The following is a 22491-nucleotide window of genomic DNA, read 5'->3' on the forward strand; positions in this document are numbered from 1 at the left end:
ACCCCACCCTCTTAAAATGCCAAGTCCCTTCCACCTGCTCTTTGCTGCCAGCATTCTCACTTTCTCTACTCCTGTCCCGAAAGAATTGACGACTTCCTAAGGTGCTGATCCACAGTTACTAGTAATTTAGTACTATACCTAGTTGGTCCTAGTGAGCTTAGACAAATAAAGCTATTTTCCCGTGAGGGGAATTGCAGCTGTGCCTAATCTGTCCTCACCTGATGTTCGTGCACATACTTCTAGCGGGGATCATTGTATAGCATTCAGGGTGACAGTCCTCGCCATCTTTTATTTCCTTTCCCTCCCTACCTCTCCCCACCCCCACCAAATCTCGGGGCTCTGAGTCCAATTGTAACGACCCACCATTGGTGTGGCTATGATCTGCACATTGAACACTGACTAGGGATTGAAATGTGAGACATTTAACCTCACACCTTCCTGGTATGTATGGCTAAACAACTCATGACATTAACCAGCTAAGCCATCAACCAAGTCAGTGAGTAAACCTAAACTTCTGTGATGCTAGATGAAATGTTTGCGCACAAAACACTGCTGAGTTTCAGAAGCTGCTGCATGTCCGTTTGGTCCACCTGACTGCCATTAACTGAGTAAAAGTAGTTGATTCATCAGTAGCCATAAAGGCAGTGCAGTTCTTAACCGTAAATTTGTTTAATGTGATGCAGGTAGCTGAGGCATTGTAAAATGATTTGAAAACAAACTAGAAATTCATGATATGGGTTGTAATAAGTAACTTTACTACGTGTACAAAATACATTGCATCCTTGCAGTAGCTAACTATTGATCATAAATTGTCCATTACATTCCATTAGCTGTCTACTAAGAACTAACTGAGGACTTAAGAAAGGGAGCTACTTGAGACAGTGGATTCAGATAGGGCGTTCAAGTTACAACCAAGGAGATGGAGGAAGATTTACAGATATTAAGTCGAAGTAAGGGAGGAAATATTGCAGCAGTTTTGGTATGTTTAAAGTTAGCTCTTGGATATGGGCTGATGTTGCTGGGTATGGGACTTAGAACAACGATTAACCTTAAGTGGGTAACAAAATAAACTGATTTTGCCTTAAATTACAGATGGAAATAAAATCCAATCCATTGGAGAGCATCAAACCATTGTTGAAGTTTGAAGCAGAATCAGTTTTTCTCCCTAAATCTTCCATTATTCAAAATGGACGATGAACTACATATTGTTACATAATGAGACTCATGCTTACTGAAAAATCTAATAAACCATAAAATAATTTCTAAAATCCCAGACCAAATTGTTTACTTTATACTGTGTAAGACTAATGTATTGCCATTCATTTTTGTAATGTTGTTTGGGGTAATCATTTCAGAGTTTAGTGCAGAAGAAGGCGTAGAATATTTGATGCAAGTTTAGGTTAGGTAATTAAGTTCAAAAACAGAATCTCTAATTTAGTCTTTAGTTTGGATCAGGTTGAGGAGAAAGGGAGGTTAGCAAGATTATGGAAGAACAAACAAATTGCACTTCAGCATTTAGAGTTATTTGAAATAACTTGAAGATTGTTTGGGGCAGGGTGATCCCAAGAAAGTGGGCAGCCACTCAGAGAAAAAGTGAGGAGTATTATGCCATGAGACATCTCATACATCAATAGATTATTTTAAGCATGTAAATAAAGGCCCCACTGTATTTAAAAAAAAAGTATAGAAATATAAGGATCACTTGTCTTTTGTAATCTAATATGTGGTAGAATTTGTTAGAAAGAAACGTGTAAATTAAATATAAAACAATGCTGCAGTGTACTTCTATGTAATGTCCATGAAGTGCAGTGTGAACAATGTCTCCTTCACTGCTTGATACAAAATTCATAGCAGACTGAGGCATACAGATGGTTCTGACCAGTGGTGCAAACACTTTTATAGAGTAGCTCCAGTAACTGTCCTTGGCATTGAAAATAAATCAACTGTTGTCTTTGCACACCTGCTATCTCTTTTGTTCATTGACTCTTCAAATGCTATGGTGGGTAATAATCTGAAGGTAACATGGTGCAAGAAAGATGTTTTCTAGTATCCCTATCCTCTTTAAGAGCACTGGTATTAATCTTCCAGAATTCCCTAGATTCTAGAACAGTCCCCAAGGATCGGAAGGTAGCAAAAATAACCCTGCTATTTTTAAGAAAAGAGGAAGAGAAAAAAATGGGAAACTATAGACCAGTATAGAGCCAGAAGCCTGACATCAGTAGTAGGCAAAATGCTAGAATCCATTATCAGGGACATAGTAACAGGGCACTTAGAAAATCATAATATGATTAGGCAGAGTCAATGTGGTTTTATGAAAGGGAAATCATGTTTGACAAATCTGTTAAGAGTTTTTTGAAGATGTAACTAGTAGGATGGATAAGAGGGAACCAGTAGATGTAATGGATTTTCAAAAAGCATTCAATAAGGTGCTACACAAGAGGTTATTACACTAAATTAGGACTCATGGGATTGGGGGTAATATACTAGCATGGCCTATATTGCTAGAGTCTAGAAGAATGAGAGGTGATCTCATTGAAACATATAAAATTCTTAAGGGGCTTGACAGTGTTAATGCTGGGAAAATGTTTCCCCTGGCTGGGGAATCTAGAACGCAGGGTCACAGTCTCAGAATAAGGAGTAGGCCATTTAGGACTGCAATGAGAGATTTCTTCACTCAAAGGGCTGTGAATCTTTGGAATTCTCTACCCCAGACAACTGTGGATGCTCAGTTCTTGAGTATATTCAAGACGGAGGTCGATAGATTTTTGGGAACGAAGGGAATTAAGGGATATGGGGATAGTGCAGGAAGGTGGAGTTGAGGTAACTGATCAGCCATGATCTTATTGAATGGTGGAGCAGGCTTGAAGGGCCAAATAGCCTACTGCAGCTCCTATTTCTTATGTTCTTATCTTTTTCTATGTCCTGTATAAGTTTTCCATGTTATCTCCAGTCATATTTCTTGTACTTTTTGGATCAACCACATTTGCACAATTCCTACAGTCAATGTACAGTAAAGCATTAGGTTGCAGTCTGTGAATGATACTTAGTCCTTTTCTTTTGTTAATTTTTAAACATTTGAATTTATACTGAATCTTGTTTTTCAAATGTACATAATTTCAAAGAGGCTCTTACCGTAAACCTTCTGCATCAGTTATCTCATTTAATCACAGGTTTGCAAATGGGGCTCTTTTCGATCAGAAAAGATTCTAAAATCCAAAATGCTAACCTAACCATTAACTCTAGATAGTCCCATTCCTCCTCCTCCAAGCACCAAAGAGGACAAGTTACATCTGTTTTCCATTCTTCTCTCTGGAAAAGGAGTGATCGGAGAGTTTCCAGGGTAACTGGTACTCCTGTCCTTGGACAACTCCAAGAACAGTTTGGCAAAAACATAATTTAGGGTTTTTCAGCAACTTGCACTTTTATAGCTCATTTCACTTTTAAAAAATGTCCCACAGCGTTTTATAGGTTAGGAGAAATGTCTTTACCAGAAGGAGCAGTTGAGGCTGAGACCATTGCATCCTTTAATTGAATTTTGGATAAATATTTGAAACAGAGGAAGATTACAAAGCCGTAGGGAGAGAGCAGGGCAGTGGGATTTGTGGTTGGGTTTCTCTAGCAAAGAGCCAGCATAAACGTGATGAGCCAAATGGCCTCGCTTTGTGCTGTGAATTTCTATAGTTTTATATCAAACTAAACTAAGGGCTCACTGAGTTTACCCAGTAAGCAACTGAGCCATATAACCAGAAGGCCCCATTCTTTGCTGAGTTAGCTGATCTCAAGTGGGGGTAGAGATACAACTGCCACAGTGCCCATCAAAATAGCAACTCCTTTAAGTGGGGAGGGGAGTAAATTGGTTAGGAAAATACCTAAATGTATTGAATGTAGATTATAAGGATAAAGTGCAACATTGTTCTATTATATTGATTTTACAGTAATACATTGAAGGTAGGAGGTAAACAATGGCACTTTTTGGGACTGAAATTGCATGAATCTGATTGTCTAATGCTACAACTATAGTTTCAACATTGTTGATTTTGAGTATTTGTAGGGAAATGGTGTTAGGGAAATTGATGGGATTGAAGGCCGATAAATCCCCAGGGCCTGATAATCTACATCCTAGGGTACTTAAGGAAGTGGCCCTAGAAATAGTTGATGCTTTGCTGATCATCTTCCAGCATTCGATGGAATCTGGAACAGTACCCATGGATTGGAGGGTAGCTAATGTTACCCCACTATTCAAAAAAGGTGGTAGAGAGAAAACGGGGAATTACAGACTGGTAAGCCTGACATCGGTAGTGGGGAAAATGCTGGAGTCCATTATAAAAGATGTAATAGCAGAGCACTTGGAAAACAGTGACAGGATCGGACAAAGTCAACATGGATATACAAAAGGTAAATTGTGCTTGACTAATCTACTGGAATTTTTTGAGGATGTAACTGGTAAAATAGATAAGGGAGAACCAGTGGATGTGGTGTATTTGGACTTTCAGAAGGCTTTTGATAAGGTCCCGCCTAAGAGATTAGCGTGTAAAGTTAAGGCACATGGGATTGGGGGGCAAGGTATTGACTTGGATAGAGAACTGGTTGGCAGACAGAAAGCAAAGAGTTGGAATAAACGGGTCTTTTTCCGAGTGGCAGGCAGTGACTAGTGGGGTACCGCAGGGATCGGTCCTTGGACCCCAGCTATTCACAATATAAATGATCTAGACAAGGGGACTAGATGTAATATCTCCAAATTTGCAGACGACACAAAGCTGGGTGGGCATGTGTGCTGTGAGGAGGATGCCGAGAAACTCCAGGATGATTTGGACAGGTTGGGTGATTGGGCAAAAGCATGGCAGATGCAATATAATGTGGATAAATGTGAGGTTATCCACTTTGGTGGCAAAAACAGGAAGGCAGATTATTATCTGAATGGCAATAGATTGGGAGAAGGGGAAGTGCAACGAGACCTGGGTGTCCTTGTGCACCAGTCGCTGAAGGTAAGCATGCAGGTTCAGCAGGTGGTTAAGAAGGCAAATGGTATGTTGGCCTTTGTAGCGAGAGGGTTTGAGTACAGGAACAAGGATGTCTTGCTGCAGTTGTACAGGGCCTTGGTGAGACCACATCTTGAGTATTGTGTGCAGTTTTGGTCGCCTTATCTGAGGAACGATGTTCTTGCCATGGAAGGAGTTCAGTGAAGATTCACCAGGCTGATACGTGGGATGGCAGGAATGACATATGAGGAGAGATTGGGACGAGTGGGCTTGTACTCGCTGGAGTTTAGAAGAATGAGAAGGGACCTCACTGAAACTTATAAAATTCTGACAGGACTGGACAGACTAGATGCAGGAAGGATGTTCCCGATGGTCAGGGAGTCCAGAACCAGGGGTCACAGTCTAAGGATAAGGGATAGGTCATTTGGGATAGAAATGAGGAGGAATTTCTTCACCCAGAGAGTGGTGAAACTGTGGAATTCTCTACCACAGAAGGCAGTAGAGGCCAATACATTAAATATATTCAAGAAGGAGTTGGATATATTTCTTAAGGCTAAAGGGATCAAGGGGTATGGGGAGAAAGCAGGGACCGGGTGCTGAATTTGGATGATCAGCCATGATCGCATTGAATGGCAGAGCAGGCTCGAGGGGCCGAATGGCATACTCCTGCTCCTATCTTCTATGTTTCTATGACATTGGACCACCTTATTCAAATTCCATTTCATATGCTGGCCATTCTTATGGTTCTATTAATATTCATTCATGACCAATAGTTTTTTAATCCAAAAACAAAGCTTTCTGAAATGTTAATGTTCTGGTCATACTGTAAATAAAAATGCAAATATTCTAAATTGTATCGATTTTAAAAATACAAAGTCAAGGACAAAATAGAAAATCCATAAAACTATCCAGTTGGTAAATGAGAAATTGAAGTTTACGCTCCAAAATTAATTGTAACTCCTGCAGCAGTGTATAACATTTGCCATATTAGCCTTGCAAATGCTTTTTTTTTGGTTAACCATCATCGATATCCGTCTTTCCAAAAACAAAACATTCTCAGATTTTAGGTACAACAAAAAATGGTATTGAAACAGCCATCAAATCTTCTGCAGCATACTTTGTGATTTTTCTGATGAGCTAAAGTTACTACATTTATAACGAACTTAGTTATTCTGTAACTTTGAAAGCTGCTTCATTGACATAACCAGTTTTCTTTGGGAGAAACAAAATTAGACTTTGACCTTTTATACTGTTAAGTTACGTGGTCAAATTGTCATATCATTGAGAAAATAATTTGAAGTATTCAGTTCAAGGGCAACATTTGGCAGATGGAGTATAATGTGGGAAAGTGCGAGGTTATCCACTTTGGCAGGAAAAATAAAAAAGCAAATTATTATTTAAATGGAGAGAGATTACAAAATGCTACAGTTCAGAGGGACCTGGGGGTCCTTGTGCATGAAACACAAAAAGTTAGCATGCAGGTACAGCAAGTAATCAAAGGCAAATGGAATGTTGGCCTTTATTGCAAGGGGGTTGGAGTATAATAGCAGGGAAGTCCTGCTACAACTGTACAGGGTATTGGTGAGACCACACCTTGAGTATTGCGTACAGTTTTGGTCTCCTTATTTAAGGAAGGATATACTTGCATTGGAGGCAGGTCAGAGACGATTCACACGGCTGAGTCCTGAGATGAGGGGTTGACTTATGAGGAAAGGTTGAGCAGGTTGGACCTATATTGGAATTTAGAAGAATGAGAGGTGATCTTATTGAAACATATAAGATACTGAGGGGGCTCGACAAGGTAGATGCAGAAAGGATGTTTCTCCTCGTGGGGAAATCTAGAACTCAGGGGCATAGTTTCAGAATAAAGGGTCGCCCTTTTAGAACTGAGATGAGGAGGAATTTGTGGGATTCTCTGTCCCAGGGCGCCGTGGAGGCTGGGTCATTAAATACATTTAAGGTGGAGATAGACAGATTTTTGCAAGATAAGGGAGTGAAGGTTAGGGGAGCAGGCAGGGAAGTGGCTTTGAGCCCAAGCTCAGCCATGATCTTATTGAATGGCGGAGCAAGCTCGAGGGGCCAAGTGGCCTATTCTTGCTCCTATTTCTTATGTTAATTATTTCCAGTTGTTAAAGGCTAAAAATGAATTGGATTTTTAAAATTTGGGCTTGTATTTTAACGTGTGAAGCAATGCATAAAATTTGCACAAATATTTAAACTGCAAACATGTCCAGGGAGGGATAGATGTTGCAGCAAGCTGTACTTTCACTTTTGAGACTTGTTTTTGCATCAGTCCCATTTTGATTTGATGCAAGTCTTTGCCAATAGTGGAGGTCAGCATACATGAAGTAACAGTCCCAACCCAGATCCCAATAGTCTCCTAGTTTGGCAACAATCAGCACTAAATTAGCATTGAAACTCTGGCCATGAGGATGCCTATTGTGTGAAATGGAATTTGCATTGGCGAGTTGGTCTGAGGTGGGAATTAATGCACATTGTTGGCAGTGTTGAGAGAGCTTTAACTAGCACCAGATTTATGCCATATCTGTCCTGGAACATGCTCAATAGTGACACTGGGTACAAAAAATAATGCTCGTCCTGTCAACCCTTGCCGTTATCAGCACACAAATATACCTAAAGAGTGTGGGGGGGGGGGGGGATATTTCTTTAATAACTAAATGTCACTGAGGATTTTTATGATTGTTACACATTTTCTTTGGAGAAGAAAACCGATTTTTTTCTAACCTTAACTGCAAATCCTCTTACAGATAGAAGATTTTAAATCATTGGAGAAGATTTCAAGAAATGTGAAGTCTATTGTTATCATTGGTGGTGGATTCCTGGGTAGTGAATTGGCCTGTGCTTTGGGAAGACGTGGTATGTTTTTTTTTTAGTTTATTGATATGAGATAGTGGGCTAGATTTTTTGCACATTCATAGTCAACATGTCTTTCAGGAACACTATCAATCTGTGGTCTATAATAGATTAATTGTATTTGTGGAGGTGGTTTTATTCCATTTTTGGGGACAGCAGGGCATATTGATAATATGCTCGAACCTTTTCTTGAATTTGCATCATTTGAAATGAGTGTGGCAGCTATAAAGATTCCAATTCACAGGTCGGCCCCCTTTGGATTAAAAACTAAAACAATATACATTGGCTAATTTAATTATGGATTTGGATTTAAACAGCTAGTACATATTATCATAAGGCTCCCACTTTCAGACTGAGGACCTCAAAATTTACACGAGTTAACTGCTAATCACATAACTGCCCTTCTTGGGTCCTTTCATTCCCTGCTGTGAAGCTGCCTGTTCTGTTTTACTGCTGTGATCTCAATAGTAATGGCAGCTCTCCTGATAGTCTGTTTGCCTTTACCCAGAAAACTGTCAGTCCCAGTCTGTGGGCCCACAGCTGTTTGCTTTGATTTAACTCCATACCAGTGGGTTAAGAAGTGGGGAGGGAAATTGGCCAGGCTTGGAGCACTGCTGAAAAGTGTGTATGTGGGATGAAGTGCCGTGCATTCAATGAATGAATAGCCTGTCGACATTCACTATCTTGGCTCACAAGTAAAGAATGGCCACACGACATAGGATGTTCAGGAGAAAAAGGAAGAAGCCTGAAAAGTATAGCAATGCCTACTCTGGCCTTAGTCAACAGCACTTAAAGCATTAATTACTCCATGCAGTACATATAGCGACTTTGCTAAATTGGTTGAGTGAGATTTGCAGATAATTGATGCTCAAATGCTTCAGAATTAACAATCAGATTTTTGTGAACTGGTTTGCAAATAATAATTAATGCTTTAGGAAAGTTGCCCAATGATAACAATCAACCATTTGATGGAATGAAAAACCTTTACTCCTTACCTGGGAATGTTTAATGATGACATGGTGGAAGCAATGGATAGTATTTTATTCCACAGCATTAATGTCTCTCATATTGATGAGTACAACATTTAAAAAAATATATATAAAACCACCCCTCACAAACTGTTGTGATCCAGCAACCCCTAGTGGAAGTGCGAATATGGATATTGGTCACGGACAAGATCAGGCTCGGCTGTGAGGTTCCTTCATTCACACAGCTTGACATTTACCCTTTTGAGGAGGAGAGAAAATTGGTGGGGTGGAGGGGTGGGTGCAAATGCAAATAGCTTCAGCTGGAGCTTTTGCCTTCCACTATATAGTCTCTTCTGATTTGCTTTATGTCAAATTAAGGCTTGCTTTATTTGTCGAGCACTTCCACACCTGTGCCTGTTGCTTCCTAGCACTGTTAGAGTTTATTACTTTACATTAGTATCTTGCAATTCCTAAGGGAAGTTTAAAAAAAAATATTAATCAGACTTTAATTCAGAAAAAACCTTTGTCCATAAGCCAAACTAGTGAAAACTTAGTTATTGTATATTTTACAGTTCTTCCCAGAGCATTTTTTTTAACCATAATATGTTAAACCACAGCACGGGATACAGACCTCGAGGTGATCCAGATATATCCAGAGAAAGGTAACATGGGTAAGATTCTCCCAGAATACCTCAGCAACTGGACAACTGAGAAAGTAAGAAAAGGTAAATATTCGTGTTTACTATTTTTGTTGAATCTGACCCTGCAGGGTTTTGGTTGACGGAGGGAATTATTCATTGCTTTGATCTTAAACTCTGGAATTTTCTATTTAAACACACTAAAAGTAAACTTTTGCAAGGTCTCAGGATATTATGTCTCTAAAAAGTAAATCCCAATATAGGTATATTCAGAATTGTTTTAAGTCTTGTGTAAGTTTTAGGAATCAATATGAATAGAAAATGATATTTTAAAAAATAATTAAAGAATGTGAATAAATATGCATAGTAATTTATCATAGACCGGCAAATCCTATCCCTTTCTTCCTGTCTCCTCCTCCCCCTCAAAGATTTTTTAAATTTTAATTGGAGAAAAACTGCTGTTTTAATAGATGTTTCAAATTGAATTGTGTTTCATTCAGCACAGGTTTATTTTGTTCTATTTTGCATTGTATAATAACGCGTATTTGAACATGAGTCTTTTGGAGTTGTATAATTACTAGCTTTCTGGTATGAGTTAGGCAGAAAACAATATTTTTAAATTGACATTAAGTAATGCTGGAAGTAAACTAACTGCATAATTCAGTTTGAGTGATGCAAATTTATTTAATGTTATTGGCAATTTTTTAAGTGGGAACAGTAGTAGGCCATTCAGCCCCTTGAGCCTGTTCCGCCATTCAATTAGGTCATGGCTAATCTATATTTTAACTCCATCTATTCGCCTTGGTTCCATAGACCTTAATACCCTTGCCTAACAAGAAACTGTCAACCACGGTTTTGAAATTTTCAATTGGCCTAGTTTTTTGCGGAGTTAGTTCCAGATCTCATTACCCTTTGTGAGAAGAAGTGCTTTCTGACATCACCCCTGAATGCCCTAGCTCTAATTTTTAAGGTTATGCCCCCTTGTTCTGGATTCTCCCACCAGAGGAAATGGTTTCTCTCTCTATCCTATCATCTTAAATGCCTCAATTAGATCACCCCTTAATCTTCTGTACTTAATGGAATACAAGCCTACTCTATGCAACCTGTCCTCATAATTTAACCTTTTTAGCTCTGGTATCATTCTGGTAAATCTGTGCTGCATCCCTTCCAAGGTCAAGATATCCTTCCTGAGGTGCGGTGCCCAGAACTGAATGCAGTATTCCAGATGGGATCTACCCAGAGCTCTGTACAGATGGGGTCTAACAAGAGCTCTGTACAGCTGCAGCATAACTTCCACCTCTTTGTATTCTAGCCCTCTTGAGATAAAGGCCAACATTTCATTAGCCTTTTTAATAATTTTTTGTACCGGTCCACTAGCTTTTAGTGATTTAGCAAGTACACTTGGACCCCTAAATCTTTCTGCTCCTCCACAGTTCCTCGCTTCCTGCCTGTTAGAAAATGCTCTGATCTATCTTTCTTGGCTCCAAAGTGGATGACCTCACACTTTCCCACATTGAACTCCATCTGCCACAGTTTTGCCCACTTACTAATCTATCAATGTCCCTTGCAACTTTCTGTTCCCATCTACACTATTTACTCTGCCATCTAACTTGGTGTTGTCAGCAAACTTAGATATATGGCTCTCTATTCCTTCATCCAAGTCTATTTATTAATATAGTGAGAAGCTGAGGCCCCAATACAGACCCCTGGGGGACACCTCTTGTCACATCCTGCCAATTGGACTACATGTCCATTATCCCTACTCTCTGTCTCCTACCTCGTAACCAATTTCCTATCCAAGCCAATAGGCTGCCTCCAATTCCATGCGTTCTCATTTTTGTTAACAGTCTCTTATGTGGAACTTTGTCGAATGCCTTCTGGACGTCCATAGACACTCCCTTATCTACCACGTTAGTTGCCCCCTCAATAAATTCAACTAGGTTTGTTGGTCATGTCTTACCCTTTACAAATCCATGCTGGCTCTCTGATCAGCTCATATTTGTCCAAGTGCTCAGTCACTCAAACCTAATAACAGATTCAAGTAACTTCCCCACAATTGACGGTGGCTATAATTTCCTAGTTAAATAATGGAGTGACATTGGCAATTTTCCAATGCAAGGGGACAATTCCTGAATTGAGAGTTTCAGAAAATCCCGATTAACACATCGACATTTTCCTCACCATTTAATAACCTGGAGTGGAAACCATCGGGTCCTAGAGATTTGTTTATCTTTAATCTCATTTGATCTATTTTTAGTTTTCCTTTTTATTTCTGGTACTTTATCCACATCCTCTACTGTGAAGACTGACACAAAGTAGCTATTTAGTAAGTCTGCCATTTCCTGATTTCCAATTACAATCTCGCCTCTGTCTGTCATTAAGGTAGCCCATTACTCATACCCTTTCTCTGTCTCTTGATATATTTGTAAAAACCTTTACTCTTGTCCTTGCTATCCCTTGCACACTTTTCTTATTCCCATTTTGCAGCTCTTACCACTTTCTTTTTATCCCTTTGCTGTTCTTTATATATCTCCCAGTCTGTGGGATCTCGACTGTTCTTTGCTTATACCACAGATTTTACTATCAAATTCACTAATCCAGTGATGATGCACATGGTAGGTTAGAGTTGATGGGCTGAATGGCTTCCATCTGTGCTGTACTATTCTATGATTCTGAGTTGACAACGCTGTTTAATACTGACTGGAGTATTATGCAGATAATGGCCCTGAATTTGTGGTCGGATGCGTACCAGAAGAATACTCTGCCGAACCGAAATGAAAATCCGAAGTTACCTGGTGTCTCCAGAGCTTCAGACTCTTCAGGTCCCGGGCCTCCAGGCGCACGTGTGTGCAAAGGTCCACGGATCCCGGGGGCGCACGTGGTTCGCAAGCATCCCTGGGATCACGTGGGCCAGTCCAACCAATTAAAAAGGGCAATTCCTATGATGCTTATGGGGATTCCATTTACGTACGGAATCCCCATAAGCATATTAGAAATCCCCAACTAAATAAGAATTCACACAACTTAAATTTAAAAAAAAAAAAAAAAATGTTTCCATGTTCAAAATTAATTGAAAGGTCATTTAATTAAAGCATTTCAAATCAATTTTTTGAAAAATAAATTTAAACATTTTAAAACAGGCCAAAATTTACCTAAACTAATTTTAAATGTATGTGTATGTTTAAATCATTAAAAAAAAAAATTTTAACATTTATTTTAACCCTTACGCTGGTAAAAGGCCTTACGCCTGAGGGTTTCATGGGCATTCACTGGGCAAATAGCCCAAATCTGCGCCAGCGAAGTGATTTTGTAGCGGATGTGAAGGATCTGTCCAAGCAAAACTTGACATCACAAGTTCCAGGTTTTCGCGCATGGGGAAACTTGCGGGGCCATTCTGAAGGCTTCAGGCAGTGTATGCTGTCGGAAGCACCATAATTTCAGGCCCAATGTTTTATTCTGCTACTAAACTGGAGCTGTGTGCTTTAAGGCCTACTTGTTAGTCTACAGTTAATGAAAGTTTATTTGTTAAATGAAGTTTGCAAATTGGGTTATTCTCCTGAATTTCATGCTCCATATCAATCACTGGCTTTTCTTTAAGATGTTATCTATCTGTAACAAAGTGTGACAACTAATGTGTGATAGGTTCATGCAGAATGCAAGAATTTTCTCAACTATCTTTTTGGTTCTGATATTCTGAAACTGAATCTTTTATTTTAATTCTAGTTTTTCCTCATCCCACCTCCCCTTCCATTTTTTTTTCAACTTATTTTCTCTGCTCTCCTATTGGCATCTTGCAGTTCCACTGGGGCTAGTTGGCCACGGTGCTGGCAGATGGTATTGATGTGTAAGCTTTGACTCTTGATGTTGGGGGGCTGTTCAGCTGTGATGGAGCTGCACAACTCAGCCCAAAAGTGACCTCACCTAATGTCTACATAAATATACTTTTCCAGCAGGGGTTGCTGGGTAGCAATTAGGAGTGGGTGAGTTGGCCAATTTTTAGTTCTTCACCTTCCCTAATCTGGAACACTGAGGCCCATTTTAGTGTCTTTAATGCATAGTCTAGGGATCGAACCTGGACATTTTCTTGGCCTATGTGATACAACTACTCACTGCATAAATTTGCTGGACCACGGAGGGCCTAATTTAATTTGTTTTGGTTGAATGTCTGTAATCTCCAAACTAAATTGATGCCATCTTTTCTCCCCTCGTCTCCTAAAGGCAGTAACTTCTGCCTGATGTGTCTTTACTTTTGCCCAATCTCATTCGTTACCTCTTTCTCTCTCGCACATTCCAGTGGGGTAATGGGATAATGATCAGGAGCAGGAGCCCTGGTTGATGCTTTCTTTTTTTCTTTTCTCCTATCCTAGTAGCAGAGCCTGAGGCCAGTTGTAGTGTCCCCGTCTCTTGTCTGGCTGAGATCCGCAAACTCTACATGGAGATGGGAACTTTCTAGTCTGGCTCAGTGGTCCAGCTCTGGTTCACACTGTAAAAAGCCTTTTATTAAGTACTATAGATCAGGAAAACTACAGTTGATTCATCATAAAATGCATATTTTTTTCCTCTTTTAGAGGGTGTTAATGTCATGCCCAATACAGTTGTGAAATCTGCAAAGTATCAAGATCAGAAAGTTATTCTGAAGCTCAAGGATGGTCAAACAGTGAGTGTTCTTAATATAAATTTGGGAATCTGTGAGTGTGCAATGTTTAAACAAGTATTTTAGCCTTGTTAACCAAATTTCCAGTTAAGCCAGCCTGAGTTCTGTTTTCCTGGTTGCAGATAAAGACTGATCATGTGGTTGCAGCAGTGGGTCTCGAGCCTAGTGTGGAATTAGCAAAGTCAGCAAGAATGGAGGTGGACTCAGATTTGGGTGGATTCAGAGTAAATGCAGAACTGCAAGCACGTTCAAATATTTGGGTGGTGAGTATATGGGTCATTGCCTGAAAATACCTTTTTGGAAACTGATTTTAATAGCCAATATGATTTTTTTAAAATACATCATTATTGGTGTACATATTGTTAGAGTAGAAGCTTCTAAATACAAAGACATGGGCCCAGAAATTCGGGTGGGGGCTTCCCGCGGGTGTAAGCCCCCGACCTGCACTTACCTAGCGCGCCAACCATTGAGCTGTGGGCCCCCGTGGAATTCCGATCCTGGGCCTGCTCCAGCTGACGGCGCGCAGTGCTTGCGTATCCCAGGGGCGCAGTTAGTTCGATGTGTCCCCTGGGATCACATGGGCCATGGAGAGCCAATCAGAGCAGGGAATGCCCATTCATAAGTTTGACAGGGAGAGCTGTCAAAACTTAGAAATATACTACGGGCCCCAAAACATCACTAAGTCTTCAAATAAATTTTTTTTTTAATCACATTTTTTAAATGAACTATAAATTACATGAAATAACTATTTTAAACAATAATTTAAATTTTTGAAAAAAATAATTTTATTTTCTAACGGGGCTAAAAATAAACTTAACTTGCTTTAAAGTATTTAAAAATAATAAACCTGTGGAAAAAATGTTTTAATTTTAATTAATTCACCACTTACCTTGTAAAAAGCAGGCCTTACGCCTGCTTTTTATATGTGTAACTTCTGTAGACTTAACCTCCCGGGGGAAAAAAAAACCTAAGTTTGATGCGCACGCACAGCCTCTCCCGCGCACATGTTCGAACTCTGAACCCCTTCGTTCAGGTGAACGGAAGTGCCGGTTTCCCACGCATGCAGGAAACCTGCACTTCCATTGGGCCTACGGGTGAGTACCCCGTGCGTACTCACCCGTGGAGACCCAAGTTTCTGGGCCATGATCTGCAGTAGTATAATTTCGTATTTTCTGTATCTATATTCTTTTCCTCGGGAAACTTTTTTCCTAGTTAATTTATGGTATTTACAGTAGAGTTATGAAACTGAGCATGAATGCCAACCATTTCATAGCCAATTTTTCTAGTTATAAAATATGCTACAAATACAGGAAACTTTTTTTTATCCGGCACCGACATGGTGCCGGTTCATCAAAAATTCCGGATAACCGAGAGCTATAGTAAAAGATACGGAGAGCTGAGAGCTCCATATAAAGCAACAAACCCTGTTGCTTAGCAACAGGTGCACAACAATGGCCACAAGTTCCAAGCGTCTCTGTAGCTTAGCAACAGCTGCAGCCACACCCGATTGCACAGCAACAGATCGAGGAAGGCAAGTAATATGAAGTAAAACTTACCTGAACCTACTCCTGAATTTTGCCGGTTAACCGAGATTTCCAGTTATTTAGGTGCCGGTAAATCGAAAGTTTCCTGTATATGGCCACATTTTTCAGAAACAAAATGCACACGGCCTTCAACTTCACAAAACATGTAAGTGTTCACTTTGTGTTCCCTTTATGCCCTACAGGCTGGAGATGCTGCTTGTTTCTATGATCTTAAGTTGGGCAGGAGGCGTGTGGAGCACCATGACCATGCTGTAGTGAGTGGCAGGCTGGCTGGTGAGAACATGACTGGAGCTGCAAAGCCTTATTGGCATCAGTCCATGTTTTGGTATGAGTTGACTCAGTGTCCTCTTTCAGTAGATGTATATTTGAACATGAACGACAAATGTAAATGTTGGCAACTGACCAATTCTTCACACTATGTTAAATATTTTCCTTGTTTAACTAACTCCTTTTTCAGGAGTGACTTGGGCCCAGATGTAGGATATGAAGCTATTGGTATCGTAGACAGTAGTTTACCTACTGTGGGAGTGTTTGCCAAGGGAACTGCTAAAGACACCCCCAAAGCTGTGACCCAAGAGTCTGGTAAGTTACAGAATATTTGCTTACTAGAAACAAATGGATGACAGTGTTGGTATGTAGTAAGAGTTTGTCTTTTATTAGCATCGTTTACTTTTTATACCTGTTGTGTTGTATTCATAATATTGCTTTTGGATTATGTAATTTTTTTTCTCAAACAAGCTAATGTATTAAAACAAAGTTTACAATCAGTAGTAAATTTCTACTTAACACTTCAAAAAAATCTGCTGCTTTACTTGTTAAACTAAATTACATTAGAAATGTTGGGCCTGATTTTGACTATCGGCGGTGGCGGAAACCAGGCAGTAGCAGATTGGCCGCCCATTATACACCCTGCTGAATTTCCTTGGAAAGGAAAATCAGACCGGATGTATAACATCCACTGTTGACGGTTTTCCGTCACTGCCAACAGTGAAAATCATTCCTAACATTTTATAAAACTACAATGCTCAGGTCAAAAGCTCCGTCGCAGAACTCCACCTGATGGCTCGGTGGATGTATATGATGATCCCTGGTGTTTGCTGTGTTAGCTGATCTTAGATAGGTTGGCAGTAGGGGTGCTATTAGTGGCGTAGGTACCTCAGGATGGAAAGATTGCAAATCAACAGGGTTCTTGTTCTTAATAACTATCCGACCGTTGTCGGACAGGGCTTGCATATGCAGATAGCGCATGAAGCTGTAGCACCTTTCGCCTTTTGATGAAACATAATGGACGTGTGAGGGGAGCATTGGCTACTTGTTTACCAATTTTTCCTGTTTAGGCGGTTCATGTGTGGTTAATCATGATTGATGTATGTTCTGTTCATGAATGTAGGTACAGGAATCCGATCGGAAAGTGAGACTGAAGAAGTAGCTACTTCTGTAAGTGTATCTGCTGGTGCTGCTTCTTTAGCTCGTCCACCTCAGGAAGGAGAGGACTATGGAAAGGGTGTCATCTTCTACTTGAGAGAGAAAGTGGTCGTTGGAATTCTGTTGTGGAATATTTTTAACAGGATGCCAATTGCCAGAAAGGTTAGTGTTGCAGTTAATTGCACAGAATTTACAGCACAGAAACAGGCCCTTCGGCCAAACTGGTCTGCTCCACACGAGCCTCCTCCCACCATACTTCATCTAACCCTATCAGCATATCCTCCTTTTCCTTTCTCTCTCATGTACTTATCTAGTTTCCCCTTAAATACATCTATGCTATTTATCTCAACTACTCCCTGTGGTAGCAAGCTCCATATTCTAACCAATCTTTAGGTAAAGAAATTCCTCCTGAATTCTATATTGGATTTATTAATGACTATCTTATATTTATGGCCCCTAGTTTTGGACTCGCCACAAGTGGAAACATCTCTCTCTCTCTCTCTCTCTATCAAGCCCCTTCATAATTTTAAAGACCTCTATTAGGTCACCCCTCAGCCTTCTCTTTTCTAGAGAAAAGAGACCCAGCCTATTCAGTTGCAATTCTGTTTAAATTCTTTAATCAGTTGACTTGTGAAATGTAGACGTCAACCAAGTTTGTAACACTTGTGTGGTATTGGAATTGCACATTAATGATCTGCAGTAATGTCATCAGCATGCTTATTCAAGTTAATTATTTATATTTTTTGTAAATTGAATACAATCAAATTGTAAATTCATACCAGGGTTCTTTTTATTGCTCAGGTTCACGATACAAAAGTCCAGGCAGGACTTTCATTGGTGAGAATGAAAGATTTGAATCCCTCTAATCCAGCTTCTGCCCTTCCCATAGCACCGAAATGGCAATAATCAAAGTTAAGAACAGCATTGACTGTGACCGTGGTGCAATATCCCTCAACCGTTGCAGTCAACCACATAATTTTCCTCCAACACCTCTCCCCCATTGTCCAGCTCCACTGGACTGCCCTCACAGTTCTACTCTTACCTATCAGGTCATAGCCCGAGTATCTCTAGCAATGGTTTCTCATCCACCTCCTTATCGCCACCTTTAGAGTCTGTGTTGAATTTCATTTGCCAATTATGTGCCCGTTCTGCAAGTTTATTAATGTCTTCCTGTAATTTGTTGCAGTCCTCCTCAGTATTGACTATCCCCCCCAATTTGGTGTCATCCGCAAATTTAGAAATTGTGTTTTTGTTTCCAAAGTCTAAATCGTTAATATAATTTGTGAACAACAGTGATCCCAGCACTGATCCTTGTGGAACACCACGACCCACCTTCTGCCACTGTGAATAGCTGCCTTTTACCCCTACTCTCTGCTTTCTGTCTTGAAGCCAACTCGCTATCCATTCTGTTACTTGTCCCCTGACTCCGCATTCTCTAACCTTGTTCATCAGTCTATTATGGGGTACCTTATCGAAGGCCTTTTCAAAATCTAGGTAAATTTCATCTACTGCATTACCATTGTCTACTTTCTCTGTTACCTCTTCAAAAAATTCAATGAGGTTGGTCAAGCAAGACTTTCCCTTTTGAAATCCATGCTGACTATTCATTACTATGTTTTTGGTTTCTAGGTGTTCTGCTATTTTCTCCTTTAGTAGGGATTCCATTATTTTTTCTACCACCAATGTTAATCTGACTGATCTATAATTACCTGAACATGTTCAATCCCCGTCTTAAATATAGGTATTACGTTAGCTATCCACCAGTTCTCTGGCATTACACCTTTTTTCTAACGAATTAATAAATATGTGTAGTAATGCCTCTGCTATCTCTTCCCTAGATTCTTTTAAAATGTGTGGATGCAATCCATCCAGACCAGGGGTTTTATCCTCTTTGATCTTGATTAGTTTATTTAATATATCCCCCCTCTTTATTTTAAATGCACTTACCTCATTACTAAGCTCAGCATCCAATGTTATGTCCACCTGTTCTATCTCCCTGGTAAATACTGAAGCAAAATAATTATTTAATATTTCTGCCATCTGGTCCATGTTGGAACAAATTACACCGGTAGGAACAGGGAGGAGGTCCTGTTGAAAGAGTATCTGGAGTTAGGCTCTAAATTAAAAAGCAGGACCTCGAGGGTGGTAATCTCTGGATTATTGCCCGAGCCACATGCAAATTGGTAGAGAAGCAGACAGATCAGGTGAATTAACACATGGCTAAAGGGCTGGTGTGGGAAAGAGCGGTTCCTTTTCATGGGACACTGCACCAGTTCTGGGACAAGAAGGAGCGGTACCAATGGGACGGACTCCACTTGAACCGGATGGGACCCATGTCCTAGCGGAAGGGGTAAATAGGGAGGTGGCAAAGGCTTTCAACTAGTAAGATGGGGGGAGGGATCTACAAGAAACGTAAGCAGCCTAATTATAAACAAAACAGGAAAAGAGAGCAAAGGAAAGAATAAAGTAAGGGCGGACATTGATGGCAGGGGAATAAATAGAGTTATAGAACAGGAGTCTAAAAAGATGGTTAAACATAGAGAGGAAATCCTATTAAAAATGAGTTATAAACTGTCTGTACAGCAATGCACACAGTGTCCGTAATAAAACACAGGAGCTGGAGGCAATCATGCGTTGCAAGGGACCAGACATAGTAGGGATTACTGAGACATAGCTACAGAAAAATCAGGACTGGAAATTAAACATAGCAGGGTATAACATATTTAGAAAAGATAGGGAAAAAGGGGAGATGGAGTAGCTGTACTTATTAGGGATAACGTAATGGCAGTAGAAGAAAGTGACGCAGCTATCGGCAAGACAAAAATAGAATCCATATGGATAGAGATAACAGATAATAAAGGATCAATCACACTAATATGTGTAGCCTACAGACCACCTAACAGTGGAAGGGAGGTAGAGGAAGAAATATGCAGACAAATTAGGGAAATGAGTAAAAAAACAGAATAATAATTATGGGGGATTTCAACTATAATTGAACAGAAGAGGAAGGGAATGGAGTTCCTACAATTTGTACAGGACTCCTTTCTAACCCAATATGTAAAAAGCCCAACAAGGCAGGATTCGCTATTGGATCTAGTAATGGGGAATGAACCAGAGCAGATAAGAGAAATAAAAGTAGGGGAACATGTAGGCAATAGTGACCATAATATAACATGCTTTAAGATGATAATTGAGAAGGACATAAGTATGATGAAAACCAGGGTAATAGATTGGAGAAAAGCTGGTTTTGAGGGGCTGAGAAGAGAACTTGGGAAAATAAAATGGGCAACAATATTGGCAAACCACAATGTAGAACAGCAATGGGAAACATTTAAAACAGTGTTCAACAGAGTGCAGGAACAATATAAAAGGAAAGAACAAACTAAACACTAATGAGACTCCATCGATGAATAAAGCCATAAAGGAATAATTGAGGGTAAGGAAAGAGACATACATTAAGTACATAGACAGCAGGGGAGAGCATGATAAGGGAGAATATGAGATCATCAGGAGAGAAGTCAAAAAAACAATTCGGAAGGCAAAGAGGAACTATGAAATTAAATTATCAAGGAACATAAAACAATAAAAAAGGAAGGTTGGGATGGGAATAGGGCCATTAAGGGATAGCCAGGATAATACCATAGTTAATGATAGAGAGATGGCAAAAATATTAAATAAAGGAGAGAGGAAGCCAGAGTAAAGTCTCTTACAGCATATTAAAATATAATTTTAGTAATATAGGGTTAATACAGTAATAAAACTATTCCTGACAAATGTAACTTAATATTGTAATAGAGTTTGTTTATGTTACAGTGCATAAGACAAAGCTTAGAATTGCTTCACGTCACAAGCAGTAGACAGAGAAACTATCTGTGAAACATGGGGAAATAAAATTATATAATTTTTTACATAGATTTATTTTTCCTTCAGAAAATATTTTTTTCTGCTCCTAGATAATGGAATTGCCCAAGTCAATGAATTAGTTTGTTGTGCCACAGTAGTAAGAAGCTGCTTCACGCTCACAATTCTCCACACAAGTCCTCCTATGACGCTTATCACAACATCTTCTAGCAGCCAGTTTAGAACCGTATTAGCAGAAGCTTTAGGAGCAGTTCACCTGTCCAAACATACAAGTTTTCCCAGCCTATTGGAGAGGCTCCTAGATCCAAGTCTTGCAGGCAAAACATCCTGAGACTGCACAGCCTTGTTACCCTGTCTGGACCACCAATGGCTTGTCTGTAACATCAGGAGTTGGAAGTTAGTACAGGTTATCAAAGTGTACACTCTTGCTGGGAGCAGCATACAGTGCAGAGGGGAAACCCTAAAGGAAGAGACTGAAAATGCAGTAGAAATTTCCAATGGATCCCTTTTTATACTTGCATTGTTTTAAAACATATTTGTTTTTATTTTCTCATAGGTCATAAAGGATGGTGAAGAACATGATGATCTCAATGAAATTGCAAAGTTGTTCAACATTCATGAAGATTAGAATGCCCAGAGTTTAACTGTGTATATAAGAGTCTAGAATTTTTTTAAATTGTAAACATTCTTTTGTGCTGGAAATCAAGAGCTTGAATTCTCAGAATGAAAGTAATATTTTGTGAATCTTCCCATTATCTAAAATTTGACCAAGTTAAAATATTTGTACCATGTGCACACAATGATCAGGATTTTCTGAACTAAATATTAAAATAAATGTAAAAATGGCATTTGAAAATGTCTTCATTTACTCCTTTTAAATTAATTTATAAAATGCGGGATATGTTCTTGGTAGATTATGTTTTCAGATCTTGTACTGTTATAGCAAGGAGGGTGTAACAAACCAATTTAGATTTAAAGATTTAAGTTCAACACCAGTTTCAGGTTGGTAATCCAAGGTAGTTGCGAAGCAAAGGCAAAAGTATTCAACAGGAAGGGATAGTTGGACACAAGTCATCTTGCGGCTTTTGACGTATCAAAGAGTGAGTGGCTTCATAGCAGCGGTGACCAATGTCTGAGAGCAAGCCACCTGCTTGTCCTGTGATTTATGAAGAGCCCTAAAAGTAGGCAGAAAGTAACAGGACATGGCCAAGGGAAGTACTTTCTGTTCACATTACTCTTGTGAACTCTACGTGGAAAGAAGTATCTTTTCCAAAAAATAAACGATTTGCTGCTCTGACCTGCCACTTTGAGCCTCATTCCATTGAGCTTCTTCAGGGACATTACTAACAGGGAGCATCTCCATTATTCCAGGGCAGCGTTGTTCATTTTGAGCGCCGTCCAATCATGCGTGAGCACATTTATCAAAGTATGCAGCATATCAATGTTTGCTTTAAGCTGTGCAGCCGCACAGCGCTCTGGAGCTCCCACGCAGCCAGCTCACCGGCTTTTAAATGGGGGAAAAAATGCGCATGTGCAGTATTTTGAATG

The 22491-nt window shown here is 39.7% G+C and overlaps 1 protein-coding gene across 11 annotated transcripts in view; it reads left to right on the top strand.

Moving 5' to 3' along the window:
• The window catches only part of aifm1 (apoptosis inducing factor mitochondrion associated 1), a 70028-nt gene extending 48239 nt beyond the window's left edge, over positions 1-21789 (top strand). For 10 of the 11 annotated variants that reach the window (XM_085995833.1, XM_085995849.1, XM_085995841.1 and 7 more), the window contains 8 exons: positions 7748-7856; positions 9439-9546; positions 14028-14116; positions 14236-14376; positions 15840-15982; positions 16115-16239; positions 17048-17244; positions 21500-21789. In XM_085995833.1, coding sequence (XP_085851959.1) covers positions 7748-7856; positions 9439-9546; positions 14028-14116; positions 14236-14376; positions 15840-15982; positions 16115-16239; positions 17048-17244; positions 21500-21571 — 984 coding nt within the window. In that variant the 3' untranslated portion in view covers positions 21572-21789. Of the gene's footprint in view, positions 1-856; positions 980-7747; positions 7857-9438; positions 9547-14027; positions 14117-14235; positions 14377-15839; positions 15983-16114; positions 16240-17047; positions 17245-21499 lie in introns of those variants that run through there. The other variant, XM_085995911.1, reaches the window with a different exon arrangement.
• The last annotated feature ends 702 nt before the right edge of the window (positions 21790-22491 follow it).

Source organism: Somniosus microcephalus, chromosome 1, assembly GCF_052327205.1.
Source record: "Somniosus microcephalus isolate GS21.2 chromosome 1, FLI_Smic_1.0, whole genome shotgun sequence".
NCBI classification, from domain to species: Eukaryota; Metazoa; Chordata; class Chondrichthyes; order Squaliformes; family Somniosidae; genus Somniosus; species Somniosus microcephalus.